Source organism: Scyliorhinus torazame, chromosome 8 (genome assembly GCF_047496885.1).
Source record: "Scyliorhinus torazame isolate Kashiwa2021f chromosome 8, sScyTor2.1, whole genome shotgun sequence".
NCBI lineage: Eukaryota > Metazoa > Chordata > Chondrichthyes > Carcharhiniformes > Scyliorhinidae > Scyliorhinus > Scyliorhinus torazame.
In genome coordinates this window covers 45697204-45722611 of record NC_092714.1, presented here as the reverse complement: position 1 = coordinate 45722611, position 25408 = coordinate 45697204, and the positions used below count along the sequence as shown (strand labels likewise).

Here is a 25408-nt window from a genome sequence, read left to right as displayed (position 1 = left end):
GGTTGTCCGTCTGGTAGCGAGCGTTGACCTTGGATTTACTTGCTTCTGGTGTAGCTGGTGGAAAGGTCTTTCCACTTTGAGAGCCGATTCCAAGAGAGCAATTCTCTCTTTGGGCCTTCTTCTTATATCCGAAGGGGGCTTCTCGTGCTTTTGGGTGGGCCTTGAACTTGGCCCCAATCAATTGGGCCATTTCTTGATCATTTGCATTGATCCTAACCAATAAAGGAGTGGATGCCCTGATGGCTAGGCGTGTTCTAGGTGGCCGTTGGCCTACCCTGTTTTCTGCTTTTGGTTTGGGGAACTGGCGCCGCGAGGTCTGGGGCCAGATCGGTTACTTAAGTATCTTCCTTTGTTCCCGGAGATGGGCCATCCATATGCTAATGGGCCTAGCGTTTCAGTCTCGTCTGGGAGCTGTTTCTCCAATATGCAGACAGGCTCTGTGCCTGCCCGCTTTCTTAACATTGTCCATTTTTCCCTGCAATCTTTGCAAATGTCCATTTTGTATTCTGGAAGTGGCCATCCCAGATGGCTACACTACAACATCTGCCTCCGCACCCATTTCCAACCCCAGCTGGTCAGGCACCCCGAATATGGTCTTCCGAGGGCCCGGGTCCCATTTCACGTGTACCGCTTAGAGATTACCCTAAAAACCTCCTTCCAGTAATCCTCCAGCTTTGGACAGGACCAAAACATGTGAACATGGTTTGGGCCCCCCCCTGCAACATTCACACACACCTTCTGCCCTCAAAGAGCCAGCTCATCCTCGCCTTTTGTGAGGTGCGCTCTATATACCACCTTCAGCTGTATCAGCCCCAACCTCGCGCACGAGGTGGAGGCGTTCACCTTCCGGAGCACCTCACACCAGAACCCCTCCTCCATACCCTCTCCCAACTCTTCCTCCCACTTTGCCTTGATCCCATCCAGCGGTGCCTTCTCCTCTTCCAAAATAGCCCTGTAAACCACCGACACTACCCTCATCTCCAGTCCCCCTGTCGTCAGCACCTCCTCCAGCAATGTGGAGGCTGGCTTTACCGGGAAGTTCTGTATCTCCTTTCTGGCAAAGTCTTGAACCTGCACGTATCAATATTTCCCCCTGCTCCAGCCCATACTTCGCTCCCAGCTACTTCAATCCTGCAAACCGACCCCCAAGAAACAAATCTTTTAGTGTCCTCATTCCTTTCCCCTCCCATTTTCGAAAATTTCCATCCCACTTCCCTGGCTCAAATCTGTGGTTCCCCCAAATCGACATTTCCCTTGACCCTGCCCCCAACCCGAAGTGCTGCCGAAACTGCTATTACTACCAGACTCCCTGAGTATTTCCCGGGGGCCGTCGGGAGCGACACTGTTACTAGCGCCTTCAATCCCGACCCACTACACAAACTCTCCTCTATTCTGACCCACTGGGAGTCAACCTCTCTGACCCAGCTTTGTATCTTCTCCACATTTGCCGCCCAGTAATAATACATCAGGTTTGGAAGACACAAACCCCCTGTCTGCCTTCCTCTCTGTAGTAACACCTTTCTAATTCTGGCTACCTTCCCTCCCCATATGAACGAGGTAATCATCCCTTCAATCTCTATAAAAATGTCTTTGGCAGGAAATCGGTCGGCATTGGAAAATAAACAGAAATCGTGGCACCACGTTCATTTTAACCGCCTGTACCGAACCCGCCAGTGACAGAGGGAGACCATCCCACCTTGCCAGATCAGCTTTCACCCTCTACTCCAAACTAGAAATGTTGTACCTACGGAGCCCACCCACCCAATCCCGAGCAACCTGCACCCCCAGGTATCTAAAGTGAGTCCTTGCCCTACGGAATGGCAGCCCCCTCCGCCCCTGGCCGAGACACCACAAAATATTCACATTTGTCTCGATTTAATTTGTACCCCGAGAAAGACCCAAACACCCGGAGCAGCTCCAGTATTCCCCCTACTGACACACTCTGTTCCGACACGTATAATAACAAGTCATCGGCATATAAGGACACCATATGCTCTGTTTTCCCCCCCCCCCCCCCCGCACTATACTATCCCTTTCCATACCCCCGAACCTCTTAACGCGATGGCCAATGGCTCAAACGCGAGTGACTATCCTTAATTAACACAAACCTCTTCAAGTCCTTGTGGATATTTTCCCCCTCTTTTGTTTCCAAAACCTTACCGATTACCGATATTAAGTGAATAAACTGTCCAATAGTAGCTAGGACATTTGCTATGTCCTTTCTCGAATAAAGTGTCACATTTACCACTCGCCAATTCTGTGGCACCTCCCTGATATCGAGGGAAAGTTGGAGGATCATGGCAAGTCCTTCTGCTATCTCCGCCCACATACCTCTTAGGAGCCTGGGATGACAACGTGACTTATATAACCTTCGGATAGCCAGCCTAACCTCCTCCCTCTTGATTTTAACAGCATCCGTTGCTTTTAACATCTCAATTCTTTCTGATATTTTATCAGAATCTTCTTCCTTAGTAAACAATGATGCAAAGTGCTCATTAAGTATTCTAGCCTTGTCTTGCACCTCTAAGCATATATCACTACCCTTATGGCTAATAGGACCCAGACTCTTGCTACTCATGTTATTTACATGTTGGTCGAAGACCTTTGAGTTCCCTTTTATGTTCACTGCCATTCTATCCCCATATTCTCTCTTTGTCAGAGTAGACTGTGGTGAGGCAAGTGACTAGATTGAATTTGTCCTGCTGCTTATGGACAGGACATCCCTGAGCAATTTTCCACATTGTTTGTGCTGTGTTTCTGTTTCTTACCCACTGAACACTAAATTCACCAGTCACACAAATGGGATTGGCAAACTCAAATGTTTATTCATGAAGTTTATGTTGCATATATACAATCTTCTTGATAACACGTCTTACTTGGATGACTATACAATGCAGTCTACCTATCGTGTGATGCCTTGCATTATTTCTAATCTGGTGATAAAGAACATAGCCACATCTATTTAAAGATAACATTTGGATAGGTGCTGGTATCACAGAGCATTCTATAGCACAAATCATAGTACTATTGCTGGGATGTTGCCAGGGCCCATAGCCTTCTAATGTAGCCAGTGCCTTCAGCTTTTTCTTGAATCACACTGAGTGAATCAATTTGGCTGAAGTCTGACATCTGTGATGGGGAGGGCGAGGGGGGTGCTCAGGTGGAGGACAAGAAGGGCCATACACTTGACATTTCTAGTAAAGGATGGTTGCAAGTGTTCAGCTGTGAGTTTTGCACTGATATGCTGGGCTCCATTATCAGTGAGGATGGGAATGTTCGTGGTGCCTACCCCTCTGGTTAATTGTTTAATTCGCCACCACCATTTATGCCTGGATGTGGCAAGATTGCAAAACTTTGTGATCGGTTGGTTGAGATACAGCTGTACTCTGCCTCGAGCATGCCACTTCTGCTGTTTAGTATGTATGTGGTCCTGTGTTGCAATTTTACCAGGTTGGCAGCTCATTTTTAGGTATGCCTGGTGCTGCTCCTGGCATGGTCTCCTTCACTCCTCGTTGGTCCCCATGCTTGATGGTAATGGTAGAATGAGGGATGTGCTGGGCCGTGAGATTACAGAATGGGATTGAATTCAATTCTGTTGCTGCTGCTGATGACCCATGATGTCACATGGACAATTACTTTTGAACTGCTAGATCTGTTCTGAACCTGTTCCATTTAGTGTGATGGTAGGGCCACACTACACAATAGACAGCATCATCATTGTGAAAAGGGGATTTTGTCTCTACAAGGACTGTGAAGTGGTCATTCTTATCAGCACTGTCACAGACGGGTGCATTTGTGATAGGTAAGTCAGTGTCTATGTCAATGCCGGATGGTCCTTCCAGTTCTATTCTTATTAGAATTTTCTGTGGAGGTTTGATTCCGTTATGAGAGGCTTGCTAGAGGACAGATGCAAGGCAGCCACATTGCTGTGGATCTGGAGTTGCAGGTAGGCCAGACCATGTAATGACGGCAGATTTCTGTGGGATATTACTGAACTGACTGTTTCATGATCATCATTGCTGACGTTAATTTTTTTAAAATACAGGATTTATTAATTAATTGAATTTGGCTTAAATTATTTGAACTGTATCAGTCTAGATACATGGTATTAGAGAAATATGGGGCGGGATTCTCCCCTACCCGGCAGGGCGGGCGGTTCTGGCGCCGAGGAGTGGCGTGAACCACTCCGCCGTCGGGCCGCCCGGAAGGTGCTGAATCCTCCGCACCATCAGGGGCTAGGCTGGCGCTGCATCAACCAACGCGGAAGGGGCTTGGCGCCATGCCAACTGGCGCCAAAGGGCCTCCGTCGGCTGGCACGAGTTGGCGCATGCGTGGGAGTGCCAGCGTGTGCTGGCATCATCCCAGCGCATGCGCAGGGGGGTTCGTCTCCGGACCGGCCATGGCGGAGGTCCACAGCAGCCGGTGCGGAGGGAAAGAGTGTACCCACGGCACAGGCCCGCCTGCGAATTGCCGGGCCCCGATCACGGGCCAGGCCACCGTGGGGCACACCCCGGGGCCAGATGCCCCCATGCCCCCCGAAGACCACGGATTCTGCCCGCAGAGCCAGGTTCCGCCGGTAAGTACCAGGTCTAATTTACGCCAGCGGGACGGGCCTAAAGCGAGCGGCCGCTTGGCCCATCGCGGGCCGGAGAATCGCTGGGGGGCAGCTGCCAGCGGCCGCCGACCGGTGCGGCGCGATTCCCTTCCCCACCAAAACCCCAGTGCCGGAGAATTCGGCAGCTGGCGGGGGCGGGATTCACGCTGTCCCCCGGCGATTCTCCGGCCCGGTGGGGGTCGGAGAATCCCGCCCATGATGTTTACATGCCAGTAACACTATACTTAGGTAGATATACTTGGCGGCACGGTAGCCCAGTGGTTCGCACTGTTGTTTCACAGCTCCAGTGTCCCAGGTTCGAATCCCGTCTTGGGTCACTGTCTGTGCGGAGTCTGCATGTTCTCCCCGTGTCTGCGTGGGTTTCCTCCGGGTGCTCCAGTTTCCTCCCACAGTCCAAAAACATGCAGGTTAGGTGGATTGGCCAATGCTAAATTGCCCTTAGTGTCCAAAAAAGGTTAGGTGGGGTTACGGGGATTGGGTGGAGGTGTGGGTTTAAGTAGGGTGCTTTTACCAAAGGCCGGTGTAGGCTCGTTCGGCCAAATGGCTTTCTTCCGCACTGTAAATTCTGTGATTCTATATAATTTGATGTTCTTTGTAGTCTTTAACCGTTTCATTTAAAGGATGTTTCCACTCAAGCTTTTGAACAATTTCAAGGAACAAGATAAGCACACAAGCGCTATTATTATTTCAACTGGCAAGATGTTTTTGTTATGTCTAATCCATAGTACAGGGAAATATCCTTGCCAATTTCCTTGGAGACCAGGTTTCTTCAAGTCTTTGCTGAGTATTAGCTAACATTTGAGAGCAAAACAAATGCATTTACGTTGAATGTGTTTATTGAATAGCTTCCATTTGTAAAGCATATTTATATATACTTTAAAAAACTGGTTTTCATAAAGTTTAGATGTGGTCAAACATGCATGGATTCTCAGTCCCAAGGCCACATTTCTTTATTCATCAAAACTGGAGAGTGATTACAGTTTTTTTTAACAAAAAAAGGAAGATATATTCAAGTAGCTTTGTGTGAACAGTTGGTCCATTCGGTTATGTATTGAGGTAGAATAGGTGTTTTGGTTCATGTTTACAGTGGTGTGGTCTAATAAAGCAAGACACAGAACGTCACTGGAATTCAATTACACATTTTTGTTCTTTTCAATAGGTTCTTGCAAGCTGTCAGTAACTAACTGATGTGAAAATATAAATTCCTTTCCTTATTTTCCAGGATTCAACATTCAATCAGACATGTGAGGTAAGCACCATCAAACATTTCCCTATTATACTGCAGTTTGTATAATGCATTACTAATGAAGAAAGAACAGTTTATTCAAACTTGGCCAGTACAGTTTGCCTCTCTCCTGTCAGTTTATAACTGTCAATATCCAAAGTGTACAATGAGTGAGCGTTAAAATAAACCCAACCTGTACGTAACTCTTATTTCTGCAGCTTACAAGTTCCTACACCGCTTCCATAATCTATAAGAATTCATCCGTTGCTATTATGAGTTTCAGAAACCTTAGTATGTAAATCCTTCGGGTGGAATAAATTTGGATTGCAGTACATTACCTCTTTTGCCCAATTTTCTACACAGGCACCCTCCAGTATTTCACCCAAGAAGTGTCTCTAGCCATTATAACTAACTCCAGTGTTCACATCTACAAATTTTCTATCAGGAAATAACTCCCCCATATCCCCAAGTGAATCCAGCCCTAACCTTAATCTCTGCAATACACGCGCAACCGATGGCGTGCATTCATATACCTGTCTAACACTGTTGCCTTTTACGCCCCCCCCCCCCTCCCCCAGGAGAAGCACGCACACAACACCAGGGAGCATGTGAGGACTGGAGGAGGCCCAGCTGATGAGAGGCCACTGACCGAACATGAGGAAAGGGCCCTGGAACTGGCTGGCGGACCTGAGGACCGGGCGGTTGCCGATGCAGAGGTTGGGGGCCACCAGCAAGTGAGCCACCGACAGCCCGTCCCCATATCCCCTCCCCCATATCACCTGATCACTGCCTGCATGTCTAACCATGCATGCTTCATTGTGTATCGCAGGAGCAAACGTCGAGGCACCCATCCCCGCAGATGCAGACCGCCCGCATGATGCCCCGCGGAGACCACGGGAGACGGAGAGACCTGGACCCTCTGGTACGCGACGCCTGCATGATGCCCCGCGGAGACGACGGGAGATGGAGAGACCTGGAGCAACAGGGAGACGACGCACCCGTCTCGTGCGGGTGCGACGACGCAGGCGTGTGCCACCCAGCGACGAGAGGGGCAGCCACAGGCCCCCGTCACAGCCGAGCCACGAAACCACAACCCAGGGCACCCCTTACCCAGTACACCCCTACCCAGGAAACTCAAATACTGGACAGTGACACAGATTGGATGGGTGGAGACGAACCGCCACCCCAAAGTGCCATGGGCTCAGAGTCGGACGATGCGCACAACACAACGCCACTGCTGTCACCAACACCCTTCACCATCGCAGAGACGCTCACCTCGGTTGGGCACTTTAGTGATGAGGCGTCTGGTACACTCACTGGTGCGCACAACACAGCCGTCCCGGTACAGCAGGTGGAGGTAGGAGCAGCAGAGGGGCCGGGCGGTCGGAGGGCAGCCCGGCGCATGCGAACATCTGCCGCCCAGATGGATCCCGGGTTCCTGGAGTTACCACACCCACCCATAGGTCCGATGCAACCACCGAACCTGGGACGAGCGAAGAGGGTGACGGCCAGCTTGCGGCGGCTGCAGTCGTAGGTGGAGGAGTCCAGGAGCTGGCAGTGGTGCCGGTCATGCATGCCACCCAGGCCAACACCGCACAGGTGGCATCCGCGGTGGAGGCAATGAGTGCGACGGTGTCAGACATGGGGAGCGGTTTGCGAGGCCTGGGGCTTTCCGTGCAGGCGGCGTCTGTGGCCCAGGTCATGGCTGCCCTCTCACAGGAGGCCATGAGCCAGCGGCAGGTGGCAGAGGGGCTCAACTCCGTGGCCCAGGCCCAGCAGGCCATTGCTGAGGGCATTGGCGCCATTGCCCATGTGCTAGCCGGCGACGCACAGTCACAGACAGGGATTGCCAACTCCCTGAGCTCCATGGCTGCAAACCTGCAGACCCTTGTCGATACCAGCATGGGCCTCCAGGACTGGCAGCGCCAGATGTCGGGGGGGCGTTCGATGGCCAGTCCGTTCGCATTCCCCACCCATGTAGAGGCCGGGGGCCATCGAGCACCACGAGGGAGGAGGATGTGCTGGGGCCCGTTCCGGGTCCCATTTGTAAGGGAGGTCCCAGAACACCTCAACACCTCGGGCTCCCCCCCCCCCCCCCCCCCCCCCCCCCCCCCCCACCTCCGTCCCAGGTGCATCGGGTGGGCAACGGGCAGGACAGGCTGGCAGCTCGCCATCCCAGTTGCCCGGGCCGCAGCCTGGCCCATCTAGGCCAGGGCGCCCCAGGAAACGGCCGCCAAAGGGATCCCGTGTCAAAGGGCAGGAATCACAGGAGTCCACCTCCAGTTCTGCTCTACCATCTGGGGAAACACCTAGGTGTAGTCAAAGGGCCCGTAAGGCCGAACAATTGGACACTGAGTAAGTTGGCACGGGTGCAGGGCACAGATGGGTTTTAGGGGCTAGGGCACGTGCATGAACTGCTTTCGTTATTAAAGTCAATGTTACACCTACAGAAGCTGCCTTTGTGCTCTGTCCAAAGCGTGCGGGGGTGTCATGTACGTTGAGCGCAAGTGTGTGTGTGAGGGGTGGTCTTACCTCAGCTCCTTGGTGAGTCTGCCCCCTTCCACCTGGGCCGCCATCAACATCCCCCCGGGCAGAGGACGGGACCGTGCGCTGCAGTGTCACAGCCGCATGCAGGGATGGTCCAGGTGGATGGTGGTACTGTGGCCATGGGTCAGACATCGTCCAACGATGTAGAGCCAAGAGTTCATCGCAGAGCAGGTTGTCATCATCCTCCATGGCCTGCAATAGACACGCGTCCACCGGCAACTGTGTGAGCCCGGCCGTTGTGCCGCAGGTGGATTGGCAATGGGGGGGTGGTGTGCATGCGGGTGGGGTGGGTGGGGTTGGGGAGGGGGGTGAGGGTGCTGGGTGGGTGGATGGGTGGGGGGGTGTGGATGGTCGGGTGTTGCCATGGTGTGCGGTCTGTGGCCATACTAGCCGATTCCCACGCCCATCTAGTCAGTGAAGCGGGTAATGGTGGACAGCCACCTGCCCATGTCTAGCCCGTCTGCCCTGACCATTGCCCCCATCCCCCTCATCTGGGGAGGACTGCGCCTCTTCCTGCTGCTCCTCCACTCCGCCGTCCTCTGCCTGCGGCACATCGCCCCTCTGCTGGACTATATTGTGCAGGGCGCAGCACACTACAATGATGCGGCCGACCCTATCTGACCGATACTGGAGGGCGCCCCCAGAGAGGTCCAGGCACCTGAAACGCATCTTCAGCACGCCAAAGCACCTCTCTATCACTCCCCTTGTCGCTACATGGGCATCATTGTAGCGGTTCTCCGCCTCATTGCGTGGCCTCCGTATAGGCGTCATCAGCCACGATCGCAATGGGTAGCCCCTGTCGCCCAGCAACCAGCCCCTCAGCCGGGGATGGCGTCCCTCATACATGCCGGGGATGTATGACCTCAACAACACGTATGAGTCGTGTACACTGCCCGGGTAATGGGTGCAGACGTGCAGGATCATCATGCGGTGGTCGCAGACCACCTGTATGTTCATTGAATAGGTCCCCTTCCTATTGGTGAACACGGCCCTGTTATCTGCAGGTGGCTGCACGGCGACGTGCATCCCATCGATCGCGCCCTGGACCATGGGGAACCCGGCCACGGCAGAGAAGCCCACGGCCCGGGCATCTTGGCTGGTCCACAGGGAAGCGGATGTAGCGGTGCGCAATGGCATATAGGGCGTCTGTCACTGCCCGTATGCACCGATGCCTGCGATATGCCGGACAGGTCCCCACTTGGTGCCTGGAATGACCCCGTTGCATAAAAGTTCAGGGCCACCGTAACCTTGACGGACACGGGGAGAGGGTGTGTCCCCGCCAGTGCCACGCGGTGACAGGTGTGCCAGCAGGTGGCAGATGTGTGCCACGGTTTCCCGGCTCATCCGGAGTCTCCTCCTGCATTCCCAGTCCGTGAGGTCCTGGCACGACAGCCGGGGCCGATATACACTGGGCGCCCTCGGGTGCCTCCGTTGCCGTGGGGCCGCGACGTCCTCCCCCTCCTCGTCCTGTCGGGCGGGTGTCCCTCCAGCCTGGTCGGCTGCCGCCTGCCCCTCTGCGGCAGCCTGCGCCTCCTCTCTGGCACGCTCCTCCTCCTCCTCCAGGGCAACATGGACATTAGCGGCTGCCGCCATGGCGCCCAACATCGCTGGCTGACCGGAAAACATGACGGCCTGCCCGGGGCGGGGGGGGGGGGGGGTAGAACGACGACATGTCATCATTGCCCATACCCCCCCCCCCCCCCCGAGTCAGGTGGCATGGACCGCATGGGCACGGCTGTTGGAGGCTGGCACCTGGCCAGGTGGACAAACTCACTTGCCCTCGCACCCCCACTCCCCGGCACGGCCCCCCCCCTCCCCGGCACGCACCTCCTCGTCCCCCTCTCCGGCACGCACCTCCTCGTCCCCCTCCCCGGCATGCACTTCCCCGGCACGCACGTCCCCCTCCCCGGCACGCACCCCCCCTGTCCAGCACCTCCCCGTCCCGCTCCCCGGCAGTCATCCTCCCATCCCTGGCACTCACCCCCCCCCTCCTCCCGGCACTCCCCCGGAGCCCACCCCACTCTAACCCCCCCCCCCCGCCGCACACACATACACACACAACCCTACACACACCTCTCCCCCACACATTCAGACTGCGGCCACGCCATCACCTCTCCAGCGGCCAACCCCCCAGGCCGTCACCCACCTCCACGCTGGTCGTCGTCAACCATGAGCACTGGTTGACGCCGATTTAAAGGTGTTTTGATTTATGCCAACGTGACCCGTGGTCACGTCGGTGGGACTTCGGCCCATCCGGACGGGAGAATATCGGCAGCCCCAAAATCCATTGCCTTGCGCCCACCCGTGCCATTCTCCGAGGCGTGCGGCGCGATTGACGCCCACCGACTTTTCTCCCTTCGGAGAATTCGGCGGGCGGCGGGGGCGAGATTCACGACGGCCCACGGCGATTCTCCGACCCGGTGGGGGGTCGGAGAATCCCGCCCCAGGTGAGAGCAGTCCCACACAGCTAGACATTAGTTGAGAAGAGTTGAAGTAGGATTGATGCGACCATCAATTCACACGAGACGAAGAGTTGAAGTGAACAGTGGTTTTAATCAGCTAGATCTGTGCCTGCCTGCGACTGCTCTGTACTGAGTGCAGCTCTATGTACCTCCCCCGAGGGGGCGGAGCCCAGAAGGGCATCAACATAATACAATGTAATGTAATGCAATACAATGGTGAATGATAGCAGTAATACATTCACCACTTTCACCCCCTGTTAAAAATTGAAGTCCAGCGGGGGTGAAGTGGGCTAACAGATTGTGTCTGTCCGGTGCCTTGATTGTTCGCTGCGATCGCCTGAGCTCTGGTTTCGCTACGGGCACGGGTGTTGAACTCGTTGTTGCGGGCACGTGTGTTGGGCTCGTTGACTCCGGGAGCGTATCTTCTGGAGCTACTTCACTGTCGGCGACGATGGGGTGAGGGGGGGTGTAGGCCATGTAGGGGCGGGGGCGGTGTTCGGTGTAGGGTGGGGGGGGGTAGGTGATGGTCGCAGGGGAACCGGCGGGTGCCAGGTCCCGGAGGGAGATTGTATCTTGTCGGCTGTCGTGGTGCGCCATGTAGGCATACTGAGGGTTGGTGTGAAGGAGCTGGACCCTCTCGACCAGGGGGTCGGACATATGGCTCCTCACGTGCTTTCGGAGGAGGACAGGCCCCGGTGTTGTCAGCCAGCACGGACGCGAGACCCCGGAGGTGGATTTCCTGGGGAAGACAAATAGGCGGTCATGAGGGGTCTCGTTCGTGGCGGTGCAGAGGAGTGACCTAATCGAGTGGAGCACGTCAGGGAGGACCTCCTGCCAGTGGGAAACTGGGAGACTCCTAGATGTAGGGTCAGAAGGATGGCTTTCCATACCGTTACGTTCTCCCTCTCCACTTGTCCGTTTCCTCGGGGGTTGTAGCTGGTAGTCCTGGTCGAGGCAATGCCCTTACCGAGCAGGTACTGACGCATCTCATCGCTCATAAATGAGGAGCCCTGGTCACTGTGGACGTAAGTGGGGAAACCAAACAGGGTGAAGATACTATGCGGGGCCTTAATAGCGGTGGCCGCGATCATGTCGGGGCATGGGATGGCAAAGGGGAAACGGGAATACTAGTCAACGACGTTAAGAAAATACTCGTTGCGGTCAGTGGAGGGGAGGGGCCCTTTGAAATCGATGCTGAGGCGCTCAAAGGGGCGGGACGCCTTCACCAGGTGGGCCTTGTCTGGTCGATAGAAGCGCGGCTTACACTCCGCGCAGACTTGGCAGTCCCTGGTCATGGCCCTGACCTCCTTGGTGGAGTAGGGCAGGTTGCGGGCCTTGATAAAGTGGAGAAGCCGGGTGACCCCCGGGTGACAGAGGTCATTGTGGATGGCCCGGAGTCGGTCATTTTGCGTGCTGGCGCATGTGCCTCGTGACAGGGCATCTGGGGGCTCGTTGAGCTTCCCGGGACGACACACTATATCGTAATTGTAGGCGGAGAGTTCGATCCTCCACCTCAAGAATTTATCATTTGTGATCTTGCCCCACTGTGTATTGTAGAACATAAATTGTAGAACCAGGTAATTAACCTGTTTAAAGTTAACTTCAATTAATGGAGCCACTTTCTGGATTATAATTTTGTTTTCATGTTTGTTGAAAGTATGTATCTATTATGTATCTATTTTCATCCTTCAATCGAGTATTTTTTTCCAGTCCTGAAGAAGAGTCATACAGACTCTAAACGTTAACTCTGTCCACAGATTTTAACAAACCTGACGGATTTTTCCAGAATTTTCCCTTTTAATTCTTTTCCATGGTGTAGCCAATGGGATCTCTTTTCCAATGCCAGTCCATACTCGGCCTACCCCACCTGAAGAGTATTGATGAACTGTTTTGTTTTCACAGCAAAAAGGTGGGATTTCTATTGAAAGGCTTTAATAGGATAGATATTCCAACTGGTGATATCAGTACCGTGGGTAAGAAAAAAGGGCTACGGGCCTGCCTGCCTAGTTAAGGGTAGCGGCCAGGGCGACATCTGACGCGTCGCCCTCCACCTGGAAGGGGATGGACATGTCCACCGCGGCTTTGGTAATGTCTGCCTTGATGCGGCTGAAGGCCAGGCGGGTCTCAGTCGTCAGGGGGAAGATGGTGGCTTTGATAAGTGGGTGGGCTTTGTCCACATAGTTGGGGACCCACTGGGCATAATATGAAAAGTACCTGAGGCATCTTTTCAGGGCCTTGGGGCAGTCGGGGAGGGGGAGTTCCAGGAGGGGGTGCATGCGGTCGGGGTCGGGCCCTAGGACTCCGTTTTCCACAACATAGCCGAGGATGGCCAGTCGGGTTGTGCGGAAAACGCATTTCTCCTTGTTATAGGTGAGATTGAGGGCTTGGGCGGTTTGGAGAAACTTCTGAAGGTTGGCGTCGTGGTCCTGTTGATCATGGCCGCAGATGGTGACATTGTCCAAGTACGGAAATGTGGCCCGCAGTCCGTACTGGTCCACCATTCGGTCCATCGTTCTTTGGAAGACCGTCTGCCTCAAAAGCCGTGTAGTGGCGATCTTCCGGGCGGATTGGAAGCTGGTGTTATGCGGACTTCAGATCTACCGTGGAGAAAACCCGGTAGTGTGCAATCTGATTCACCATGTCCGCTATCCGGGGAAGGGGTATGCATCGAGTTGCGTGTACCGGTTTATGGTTTGGCTGTAGTCTACAACCATCTGGTACTTTTCCCCGGTCCTGATGACCAGCACTTGGGCTCTCCAGGGGCTATTACTGGCCTCAATGATCCCCCTCCCTCAAGAGCCGCTGGACCTCTGACTTGATAAAAGTCCTGTCCTGGGCACTGTACCGCCTGCTCCTGGTGGCGACGGGTTTTGTGCCCATGGACCCGGACGGTCATCATCGAGTTCCTGAGGTGCTTGGGCCGTGACTGGTCGAGTGTGACAGCGCCGAGCTGCGGGTAGCCGGCGTGGTCGGAGGTGGTGGGGTGGTCCCAAGATGGCGACTCCCGTAGGTCGCACATGTCGAGTGGCGTTGAAGATGGCGGCTAATATGGTGGCCCCCGTCGATCGCATGTGTCGGGCAGCGTTGAAGATGGCGGCTCCCATGAGTCGCACATGTCGGTTAGTGTTAAAGATGGCTGCCCCCACGGACAGCACGAGGCTGATGACACATCCGAAGGGGGCGGTACCGGCAGGCACGCAGCCACGCTGCGGCGTCTGCGGGCCTGTGAGTCTGCAGCTTTGGATCTGGCCAGGCAGACTTTGGCAAAGTGTCCTTTCTTGCCGCAGTCGCTACAGGTCGCGTTCCGAGCCGGGCAGCGCTGCCGGAGGTGCTGGTTCCGGCTGCAGAAATAGCAGGGCAGCCCCCCGGGTTGGGCGGGCAGCTGCATGGCACAGGCTTGGGGCACCCTCTGGTCGGGTGTCCAGGAGAGGATCGTGTGGTCGGAGGGGAAAGCATTGAGGCTCTGGAAAGCTACTTCTAAGGAGGTGGATAGTTGTACCGTCTCTTCTCGGTCGAGGGCACCCTTTTCGAGCAGGCGCTGTCTGACATAGTTGGACCGGACTCCAGCCACAAGGTGTCCCGGATGGCGAGTTCCATATGCTGCGAGGCCGTGACGTCCTTGTGATTGCAGTTTCGAGCGAGTACCCTTGGGTCGCGTAAGTATTCATTAAGCGATTTCCCCGTGGCATTGACGAGATGCCGCGTGAACACTTCGTTCACCTGCCTCACATACTGCCTTTTCAGGATCGCGACCGTGTCTGCGTACGTGGTCGCTTCCTCGATCAGCACGGAGATTCTGTGGCTCACCCGGGCGTGGAGGAGACTTAGTTTCTGTTCCTCCGTGATGGCGGGCGAGGGGGAGACAGCGAGGTAGGCCTCAACCCTCTCGCCCCGCTGCTGCCCCTCTCGCCCCGCTGCTGCCCCTCTCGCCCCGCTGCCGCCCCTCTCGCCCCGCTGCCGCCCCTCTCGCCCCGCTGCCGCCCCTCTCGCCCCGCTGCCGCCCCTCTCGCCCCGCTGCCGCCCCTCTTGCCCCGCTGCCGCTGGTAGGAAATAGCATTTACAAATGAATTCACTGATCTTGCACTCTTGTGTGAGGTCAGTGAACCTCTTGTGCAACTCCTTGAGGCTTGACTTCTGGCACTGATGTCAATCTGCTCCCATTGCCTTTTTGAGTATGTGTCTGGTGGGCCACTCACAGATAAAAGACACTTCACCACCACCACCACGAAGACCTCCAATGAAACCATCAAAGGTCTCGATGCCCACTCTCTCTCTCTTTCTCAGGTCAGATTCTCTGACAACCATGACTTTCTACACATGCTCCAGCCACAATGCACCTCCCCTTGAACAGGAACCTTAGAGGTGCCCACCTCTCACAATATTGGCCCTTGCTATTGTGCCCAGCCAATGAACAACAAGGCTGCTCCTGGCTGAACACCGAATTCATAAATGGAACTGGCTGCCTCCTTAAGTTGGCATTCTGCCTGCATTGCAATCAATGGGTGTGGGTTAATAATGCATTTGGGATGCGTTCCAATTTAGCCCCTTAAACCTGGGGTTTAAGCAAAGAGTGCACTCCCTCTAGTTATCATAGAATTTACAGTGCAGAAGGAGGCCATTCAGCCCATCGAGTCTGCACCGGCTCTTGGAAAGAGCACCCTACCCAAGTCCACACCTCCACCCTATGCCCATAACCCAGCAACCCCACCCAACACTAAGGGCAATTTTGGACACTGAGGGCAATTTAGCATGGCCAATCCACCTAACCACATCTTTGGACTGTGGAAGGAAACCGGAGCACCCGGAGGAAACCCACGCACACATTGGGAGAACGTGCAGACTCCGCACAGACAGTGATACAAGCCGGGAATCGAACCTGGGACCCTGGAGCTGTGAAGCAATTGTGCTAACCACTATGCTACCGTGCTGCCCTGCAAGAGACAGCAAGTTATCATTGCTGTTTGCAAAATGTATCAGGTGAACACTTGCTGATGTATTATGCACAACAGTGGGTGTACTTCAAAAGTACTACAATTCCTGTGAATCACTTGGGATGTCCTGACGTCATGTGAAGGCTGTGTAAATGCAATTTCTCTCTTTAATCAATTATTACTTATTCACTGAGTTTTATTGTTTGCATTACTGTAATCCTCTAATTTTTTTTTTTACAGGTACAGATCTGCCAATTTGGCTGTAAGGAAGCTGAGGAATCTCATGGTTTTCACACAACAGATGAAGGTGAAATTTGTTTGACCTCTTGACACTTTCTAAAACTCATACTGAAAACTTGTATGTAACATGCATACACTTCAGACAAGTTTTTTTTCATATTGGTGGAGGATTTCTAGATTCACGTTTATAGAAATGTGTTTGGCATATTTTCACCTGCTATCTATTTTAGCTCTTTAAAAAATCTTTTTGGAAAGGTAAATGGAGTTGGGATTATATTTTTTTACCTCCCGATATAAGAGAAATCAGTGTCAGGAGTACATATTTTTCAATTTTGCATGGTTAGGGGTCTTTACGGTTGTCCACTTTAGGCATAAACAGAGCTGCTTCTCATTCCTTCTCCGCTCCTCTTGCAAAAAGAATTGATAACAGGTGAATTGAGCAAGATTGTCTTCACTCTGAATTGTAGTTTGTTACGATCTAATTTACTGTTATAACTGGATGGAAAGATCCCAGAGTGGAACCCTGGTTCAAAAGGCTTTTATTTTTATAATATGAAACGTGGAGGAACAGAGAACCACCTGTCTCTCGAAGAGAAGTGAGGGCTGTCTTTTTTTTCACTACTGTCTTCAACTGCAATCGAATTATCTAACTAAAACTTATAAACTTCTCTACTTTGCAAGGCCCCCCTTTCTCAGCAACCACTGCTGGTTTATTTATTCCTCTCTAAACACAATAGAAACACAGTTGGAAATTAACCAACCCCCACATGTTAGAAACACCTTTTGTCCAGCATGAATATAACTACAGGTTTTATCCTTCCAGGCACAGAAACATTAAATAAATCACATTTTTAATGCTTACCAACACAAAGCTAATTTCCTTAAACTACCTGTGTTTAGAAACATTCTTGTTATGATTTACAGCTGCTGACCACTTCAAAGTAGCTAAGTGGTCTGACTTCCTCTCTTTTAACTGCAGAAAGCACTCAGCATTGTTGAAGTGGTCAGCAGCTATCAAATCATAACAAGAATGTCTTAGATGCATTCAAGCATGATGGGAAAGATCAGCACACCTCCTGGCAGCTGTGTCGAAACCATTAAGCTGTCAATCAAAGGCAAGTTAAAGTGAAATTTAATTAATGCTTAGCCCTTCAAAGGATCTCAGGGGATTTCAAGTGCCCCGGGCTTTCGAGAAGGGCTTTGACACTTCAAAAAGCAGCAGTTTCAAAAGCATGGGGCTGAGAGAACTAATGTGATGAAAGGGAAAGTGCTCTTGGCTTGATTCTTCACCGAACTGGTGGGCTTGCTGATCAGTTGTCAGGCAGAGCAGTTCAGAGTGAGAAGGCCACATTAGAGTTTAGACAGGTCATAACAGGATGAAGATCTTGGAACACGGGGCTGCCTGCGATCACCATGCCAAGAGTGATCTCCAGGTTACCCAGGACTGGAAGGTGCAATCCAGACATGGGACCCCCATCCCAGGACAGGTTCCAGGGGTCAAGCACTTACCCATAACCTGAGCCCACCCAACATCCAGGACCTTTGGGGGAACCCCTTTCTGCAGCCTGGCAGCGGCAGAGGGGCACATGAGCAATGGGCAAAAACCCTTGGCCCCCCTCACGGCCCATCCTGCCAGGCTAGGGAGTCACTGCTAGGGTCTCAATGCCATGGTGCCAGGAGGCAATGCACCGTTGGCAATGCTGGGAGTGGGACTGAATTGGGGGCTGAAGGGGAGACCTGGGACGGGGGACTGAAGGGGGAGTCCTGAGGGGATCGGGGGGGGGGGTTCAGGTGACTCTCGTGCATGTGTGGTGTTCATGTGTGGTGTTCGGGGGGGGATTACCCGGTTATTACTGTGGTTTGGGGTGAGGAAGTCCCTCATTGATTAGGGTTGGGAGTGATCTCCTTGTCGGGGGGGGGGGGGGGGGGGGGGGGGGGGCGCATGTCCCTGGATGCTGGGATCGAGATTGCAGATTGACCCCGGTAACTACAGGGAAACCAGCATGCTCAACGCTATGCATATTGTTGCATCGTGAAGCCATGGGAATCCCACCCTGGCGACGCTCCTAGCGTCAGTGGGACATAGTCCCGATTCTCTGCTGGTGGGAGCACTTCAAATCTGGAACGGAGAATCCCGGCCTGAGCCTATGGGGCAGCCACAGGCTGAATGAAATGAAATCAAACCCTAATTGCTGTAACATCCATGCAAGTAATTTTCACCCCTCTTCTCGTTTTAATTTGCCCTCCTTTTAGTGGCAATTATGGTTAATGTGACATTCATTAACCTTCATCACTGTCTGATTATTCAGTCCATTAAAGTTTGACAGTATGTTTTTAATAATTTTCTACATGAATCCAGTAAAATAAAAGAAAAAAACAATCACTTATGGATTAGTGGTTCACTATATTCCTGAATAAACTGTTTAAAAGTAAAGAACAATTCACACAATGAGAATTGGATTAGAGCAAATAAACTCCTTGGGTGGGATTCTCCATTGGTTGATGGCAAAATCGAAATGAGATTGGGCGGAGAATAGGTTCCGATGCCAAAATCGCAGCGGGCGCCAATTTGACGGCATATTGCAATTCTTCGGCACCTCGGCAGCGGCGTCGGTGCGGCCCGGAACGCACGTATAGTAAACATCGTTTGCATTTCATTAGCGGGCTCGACACTGTATACTCCGGGGTCTCCACAATGCTCCGCCTCCGATGAGCCGGGTTCCTGACTGCGTGGTTGATTTGTGCTTTTAAAAATGGTGAAACTGGCATCGTGGCTGCTGAGGGAGAGAGAGTGGGTACGGAAAGTGTCCAACATCCCCATAGTTTGCTGACAGTAGTGCCGTTGGCCGGAGGGCTTCTGCCAGGGCTGGGGGAAGTAACAGGCGGTGGTCAGGAGGTGGGCTGTGGGGTTGGGGTGGACGGGAATGGAACACCATTACCGCAGCTGGCAAGGCAGCCATGCAGCTGCGCACACCGCTAACAGCTCACTGTGATCTTAGGGCCACGGGTCATATAGGTATCATCCCAGACCATCCCCCTGGGTGCCCTCTGGCTCCAGCCGACCTATCAGTGGGATGGACGCGTTCCAGCGTAACCAGTGCCATCCTGTTGGATGGGATGAGTGTGTGTGGAGACTGTAATGTGTATATGCGGCTGCAGCTTGTCAGCCTCCTGAGTGTCAATCACAGACCGGGTGAATCCCACACCGTTTCTCATTGGAAATGATTGTGTTCCATGCGGCGCCAGTGCTAGCCCCTCAACGGTCGCTGAATTGATCCAGAAGCGGCGCCAGTTTTGCTGACGTAGAACTCTGTTAATCCTGACCCGGGGTCAACACTTAGTCTCAGGAATGGAGATTCCAGCCCCTTATATTTCAGAGGTTTAGAAGAGGAAGAGAGTCTTTCTCATTACACTTGCTTCAAATCTATTGGCAAAGTAACTGTTGTAAAAAGACTGCGTTCCAATAAAGTGCCGCAGTCAATGTTAACCCTGGTCATAGTAAATAAATGTTTTTCAGATTTACAGATAAGTGATCAATGAGTTTATAATTTTCTCATTCAATTACTATCACTGTCTTTTTTTGTATGTCAACAGAATCACTGAACGATCCTCATCCTCCTGTGGCAAGTGCAATACACAGTGCATCCATTCTGTTAAAATGGAAAGTAGCAAACTCACCAGCATTAAGATACATTATTCAGTGGAGATACAGCGAACTACCTGGGCAGTGGATTTTCACTGAAGTATGTATTCAGTGATGGGCCGTAACAAATGCAATACTTCTGAGTGTGTTAAGAGTTTGCTGTACAAACCAGAAAATAACATTGAAAATAGCTGTGGTTTTCACAATCCTCGGAAGCAATTTAACATTGCTGATTGCAGAACATTCATGTTGATTGGAGAGATTAAATTTGAATGTCCATTTGAATTTTGATGATACCATTTTCAGGCTTGCAGTTGAATCCTTTAAGTCAGCTTTGCATTGTGCCCTGCAAACATTGCAGGGCACAGACCTCTGATTACCTCTAATCCTATTCTCTGTGCAACAGATGTTTTGCATTAACTACTGTGTGCAATATTGTTCCATTTAGTCAAACTGTGGATATGTTTTTGAAAGTGAATGCTGTTAACTATGCATTTAATACAGCTTAAAAGTTTGTGAATATATTTCAATGCAGTTTATTCATTCAAGTTTCACAATTTGGGGGGAATTTTCCCATTTTAAGACAAATTGCAGCGGCGAGTGGTGGGTGGCTCTGGTAGTGCCTGTCCCGCCGAACAGAATGGGAGGATCCCATGCCAGATTTTGTGCTTGGAACCTCATTAATTATTCATAAGCTCCGACTCTCCTGGAAAACCAGACCAGCACGCTCATGTCACACTCTCCAGCCCATCTATCTTCATCAAACACGGGCAGGGCAGCACGGTAGCATTGTGGATAGCACAATTGCTTCACAGCTCCAGGGTCCCAGGTTCGATTCCGGCTTGGGTCACTGTCTGTGCGGAGTCTGCACATCCTCCCCGTGTGTGCGTGGGTTTCCTCCAGGTGCTCCGGTTTCTTCCCACAGACCAAAGATGTGCAGGTTAGGTGGATTGGCCATGATAAATTGCCCTTAGTGTCCAAAATTGCCCTTAGTGTTGGGTGGGGTTACTGGGTTATGGGGATAGGGTGGAGGTGTTGAACATGGGTAGGGTGCTCTTTCCAAGAGCCAGTGCAGACTCGATGGGCCGAATGGCCTCCTTCTGCACTGTAAATTCTATGAAACCATGCAGGATGTCAGCAACCCAGAGAGAAAATGCTAGCAGCCTCACGAGGAAATCTGTTTCCCCTCCCAATCCTTGCACAGCCTTCCTTCCATGTTTCCCCACTTGCCTTGGTTAGGCCCTAAGCCTTTCAGACCTGAAGTAAAAAACTCTCCACTATTCTTCGAATTCCCCCTATACCAAAAAGGGTCAATAAGACATTCTAAATGGTGAACAGGGATTCTCATTCCCTGACTCCTATGCAGATTTAGGTTGGTGCTATTCGGGTCAATCTATATTTTCAAGTTATCCCCCGGTATAACCCATATCTTCATAGAAGATTTCATCTACCTACCACTTAGTAGCATCGATCCTGGGTCCCGCATTGCTAAGTAAAGTAGACTTTGTAATAACCACTGTTTCAGGTTAAAACTTTAAGTTATTTTATTATTAGATTTTTTTCTTTTAAAAGATGCAATCACTGTCTTTACAGAAAAGTAAAAAGATCTTGCTTCTGGATTTTCCTGGTTGGTTGAAAAGACCTTCAGGTCTACCTTGACAATCTTTCTTCTTTAAGTTTTGCTCTTCCTCAGATGGATTCGCTGTTCTGCTCGGTTTCTGTGTCCTATCCTTCCCATGACTGAGGGCAGCTATGAGAGCTGACTCTGCTGGCTGTCCCCGATTTTAGGGTTTATATTCTCCTTCTAGCAGTTATTAAGTTTATATGACATTATTGTAAAGTAACTTTATTTTACTCTTGATTGTTCAAGGTACCTTTAATCTGTATTATTTCTAACACTACTATGTATTCATGTTGAGCATGACTTTAGCTCATCGAACTCTGATTATATTATTTCCTTTGTGATGTTCAAAAGTGCTTTGATCCTAGAGGGGTGTTACATCTGGTCCCTGTCACTTCTAAAGTTGCTTTATTACCAAATAGTGCCTTTAGCTTGTCAGAACTCTGACTCCGATTTGGGGTTAACGTGTGTTCTCATTGACATGTTGTCTCCAGCTTCCCATATTCAACTGGTGTCAGCAGGATTTTGCACCTAAACATTTGTCACCCAATTCAACTGAAGATCCTGGCAATCCTTTTTTAGCTGCTTACTAAAATAATTAACTTCAAAGAATGTGTGAAATATTGTTTTTTTTCATGTAACTAAAAGTTCAAACTGCCTTGACTTGAAAGGCAGACATCAGTTTTACAGCTTGAGCAATCACAAGCTGTTTTCTTAACGCCTGTTTGATAAAGGCTATCTGCATTCCAAAACCTTCTTTTGCAGCTGCTGTTAACCCCTTCGTGGGATTTTTCCCTACATGTTCTCATGTACCCTCAGGTCAGGTTTTGCCAGACTTCCATGTTTCAAATGACATATATTCCCATTTTTATTTTACAGACCCCGGCCTCACCTCGGACTCCATCCCCCAGTCAAACTTGAGACTTTTATTGTGGCGCAAATCTGCATATTAGAGGGAGGCAGTACGTCTTTCTCTAATGTGCAGATTCCTGAGGTACCCAACGTCTTTGGGATTCAACCCCTTCACCTCCGAGACCTCGGACGAGCGCCAATCAGCACTGGTCCCCACAAACGGGGACCAGATTGAATGGCAGTCATGGGGGTCTCCAAGGGGATCGGAGGCCCCCAGCTGCATGCTGTTTCAGCAGGATGGGCATCCTAGCAATGGCATGGGCACTGCCAGAGTGCCAAGTTGGCAATGCCAAGGTGCCAAGCTGGAATTGTTTGCATGCAATTGGGCCGGGTTACCTGGCGTGGGTGTGCGGGACCGAGCTATACTGTGTTCGGGCTGGGAAGGAGGTTGGGGATCGTTTTGGGGGCCTTGGAGATCGGGACTCCATATAAAAATGGCATCCCGATCTGTCTCTACAATGGGGAGTTCCGGCTTGCCGTGCTCCTCATTGTACAAAACGGGGCTATGTGCATCTTTGGCTGCGAGCATCGGGAAACACACAGCTAAGTGCGCTCGCTAGGAGACTTTGTTCCCTTTTGAGAGAACCGCGACCAAAGTCTTTATGACTGTTCATTTTATCGAATTGTTCTTTTGGTTTTTTGCATTAAAGGGCAAATATGCTCAAAAATGGTGCCAACAATGTTCTCTGAAACTTTGTAAAGTTGTGTATGTGACCCACTGCTTGCACAGGTTGTTGAAGATGCAACATATAACGTCACAAAATTGCACCCGTATACTGAGTACGTCTTTAGACTGATCTGGATAATAACAGACAACTTATATAAATACTCACCTGAAAGCCGCTCATACAGAACCAAGCCATATGGTGGTATGTTATTTTAAAGAACTTATAGATATAAGTAAGATATAACTTTGCGTGGTTCCTAAGATGCCCTGCTTTTAAAATGTGTTCTTGTAAAATAATAGGAAAGGTGTTGAACCAAATACCTTCAATTGTGTATTTGATTTTTCTTGGGCAGAAGATGCAATTGGAAGGACTAAAGTTTTGTTTCTTTAACACTTGGATGAGGAAAGTTTATACTACTTTTAAACATATCCATATATAGACTTCTGCTTAGACTGTATGAGAAACCATGACCGCCTATAGTCAGGCTGTTCCATAACCTCTGAGCTCTGGGGCGTTGTACCTGGGGTGGGGAGAGGGGAGGTACCCAAAGATGTCCTGGAGGAGCCTCCCTCCACTTGGAAGTGTACATGTAAGGATTGCATGGCAATTGCCCGGAAGAGTTCAGACACCATCTCAGAGTAAGGGTTGATCATTGAATATTGAGATGAGGAGACATTTCTTCACTAAATGAGTTGTATTTTTTTCGATTTCTCTACTGCAGAGCTGTGATTGTTTGACTGAGTATATTCAAGCTAGAGGTTAGTAAATTTAGAATACTGAGGATGTCGAGGGATATGGCGACAGTGCAGGAAGGTTGAGTTGAGGTAGAAAATAAGACATAAGAGCAGAATTAGGCCCCTCGGCCCATCGAGTCTGCTCTGCCATTCAGTCATGGCTGATATTTTTCTCATTCCCATAACCCCTGATCCCCTTATTGATCAAAAACCTATCTATCTCTGTCTTAAAGACACTCAGTGATTTGGCCTCCACAGCCTTCTGCGGCAAAGTGTTCCACAGATTCACCACCCTCTGGCTGAAGAAATTCCTCCTCATCTCTGTTTTAAAGGATTGTCCCTTTAGTCTGAGATTATGTCGTCTCCTTCTAGATTTTCCTACAAGTGGAAACATCCTCTCCACGTCCACTCTATCCAGGCCTCGCAGTATCCTGTAAGTTTCAAATAAGATCCCTGCCTCATCCTTCTAAACTCCAATGAGTACAGACCCAGAGCCCTCAACCGTTCTTCACATGACAAACTCTTCATTCCAGGGATCATTCTCGTGAACCTCCTCTGGACCCTTTCCAAGGCCAGCATAGCCTTCCTTAGATACGGGGCCCAAAACTGCTCACAATACTCCAAATGGGGTCTGACCAGAGCCTTATGTCGCCTCAGAAGTACATCCCTGGTCTTGCATTCTAATCCTCTCGACATGAATGCTAACATTGCATTTGCCTTCCTAACTGCCGACTGAATCTGCACGTTAACCTTAAGAGAATCATGAACAAGGACTCCCAAGTCCCTTTGTGCTTCTGATTTCCTAAGCATCTCCCCATTTAGAAAATAGTCTATGCCTCCATTTCTCCTTCCAAAGTGCATAACCTCACACTTTTCCACATTGTATTCCATCTGCCACTTCTTTGTCCACTCTCCGAGCATGTCCAAGTCCTTCTGCAGCCCGCCTGCTTCCTCAATACTACCTGCCCCTCTACACATCTTTGTATCATCTGCAAACTGAGCAACAGTGCCTTCAGTTCCTTCTTCCAGATCATTAATGTATATTGTGAAAAGTTGTGGTCCCAGCACCGACCTTTCTATCTTGCCACCGAGCCATTATCTTGTTGAATGGAAGGCAGGCTTGAAGGGTCAAATTGTCTACTTCAGCTCCTGTTTCTTACATGATGGTGTCTCAATCTATTCTGGCTGAACTCCAGTGGCCGTGTGCTGACGGGGGTGGGGAGGGGTGGGGGGGGGGCCTTCTGGCCCCAACGCTGTCGATGGGATTTCCTGTTGAATCCACCCCACGCCACCTGGAAACCTGTGACAGGGTACACTGTTGGCGAGACCGGAAGATCCCGCCGGTGCAAACAACCGGACGATCTCGCCCAATATTACACCCTTGAACAAATTAATTTTGAATTGTCATATTAGTGGAAAGAAAATGTTTTTTACACTTTTATATACTGTGTGTGTTTTCTTTTAGTCCCATCATCTGCGCCTCTAATCATTAGGATTGAAAGTCCCAGTCCTACCTCTGTGGTTGCTGAGTGGAAACCACCCGTGTTTCTTAATGGACCATTAGTCGGTTACCATATTGAACTCCAAGGTGATGCTGAACATATTCTCAGGGATGCAGATAAGGGACAACTGCATTATTCAATTTATCCTACTAAACCAGCAACAACATACAGGTACTATATACATACATAAATATGTGCGTGTAGGGCCTTAACAAATATATGGTGCAGGATATTTTAGTTGAATATAATTTAGGTTCAGAACTAGTCCTGTCTTCGATGGTAATGTAACTTCTGGGTAGTTAACTATT

At 51.0% G+C, this 25408-nt stretch overlaps 1 protein-coding gene across 1 annotated transcript in view; it reads left to right on the top strand.

The window, feature by feature from the left end:
- Positions 1-25408, top strand: part of ros1 (c-ros oncogene 1, receptor tyrosine kinase) — a 400619-nt gene that overhangs the window by 48081 nt on the left and 327130 nt on the right. The window contains exons 4-8 of the mRNA XM_072513469.1: positions 5838-5864; positions 16021-16087; positions 19615-19763; positions 22927-23065; positions 25064-25271. Of these exons, the coding sequence (XP_072369570.1) occupies positions 5838-5864; positions 16021-16087; positions 19615-19763; positions 22927-23065; positions 25064-25271 (590 nt within the window). The remainder of the gene's footprint in view (positions 1-5837; positions 5865-16020; positions 16088-19614; positions 19764-22926; positions 23066-25063; positions 25272-25408) is intronic.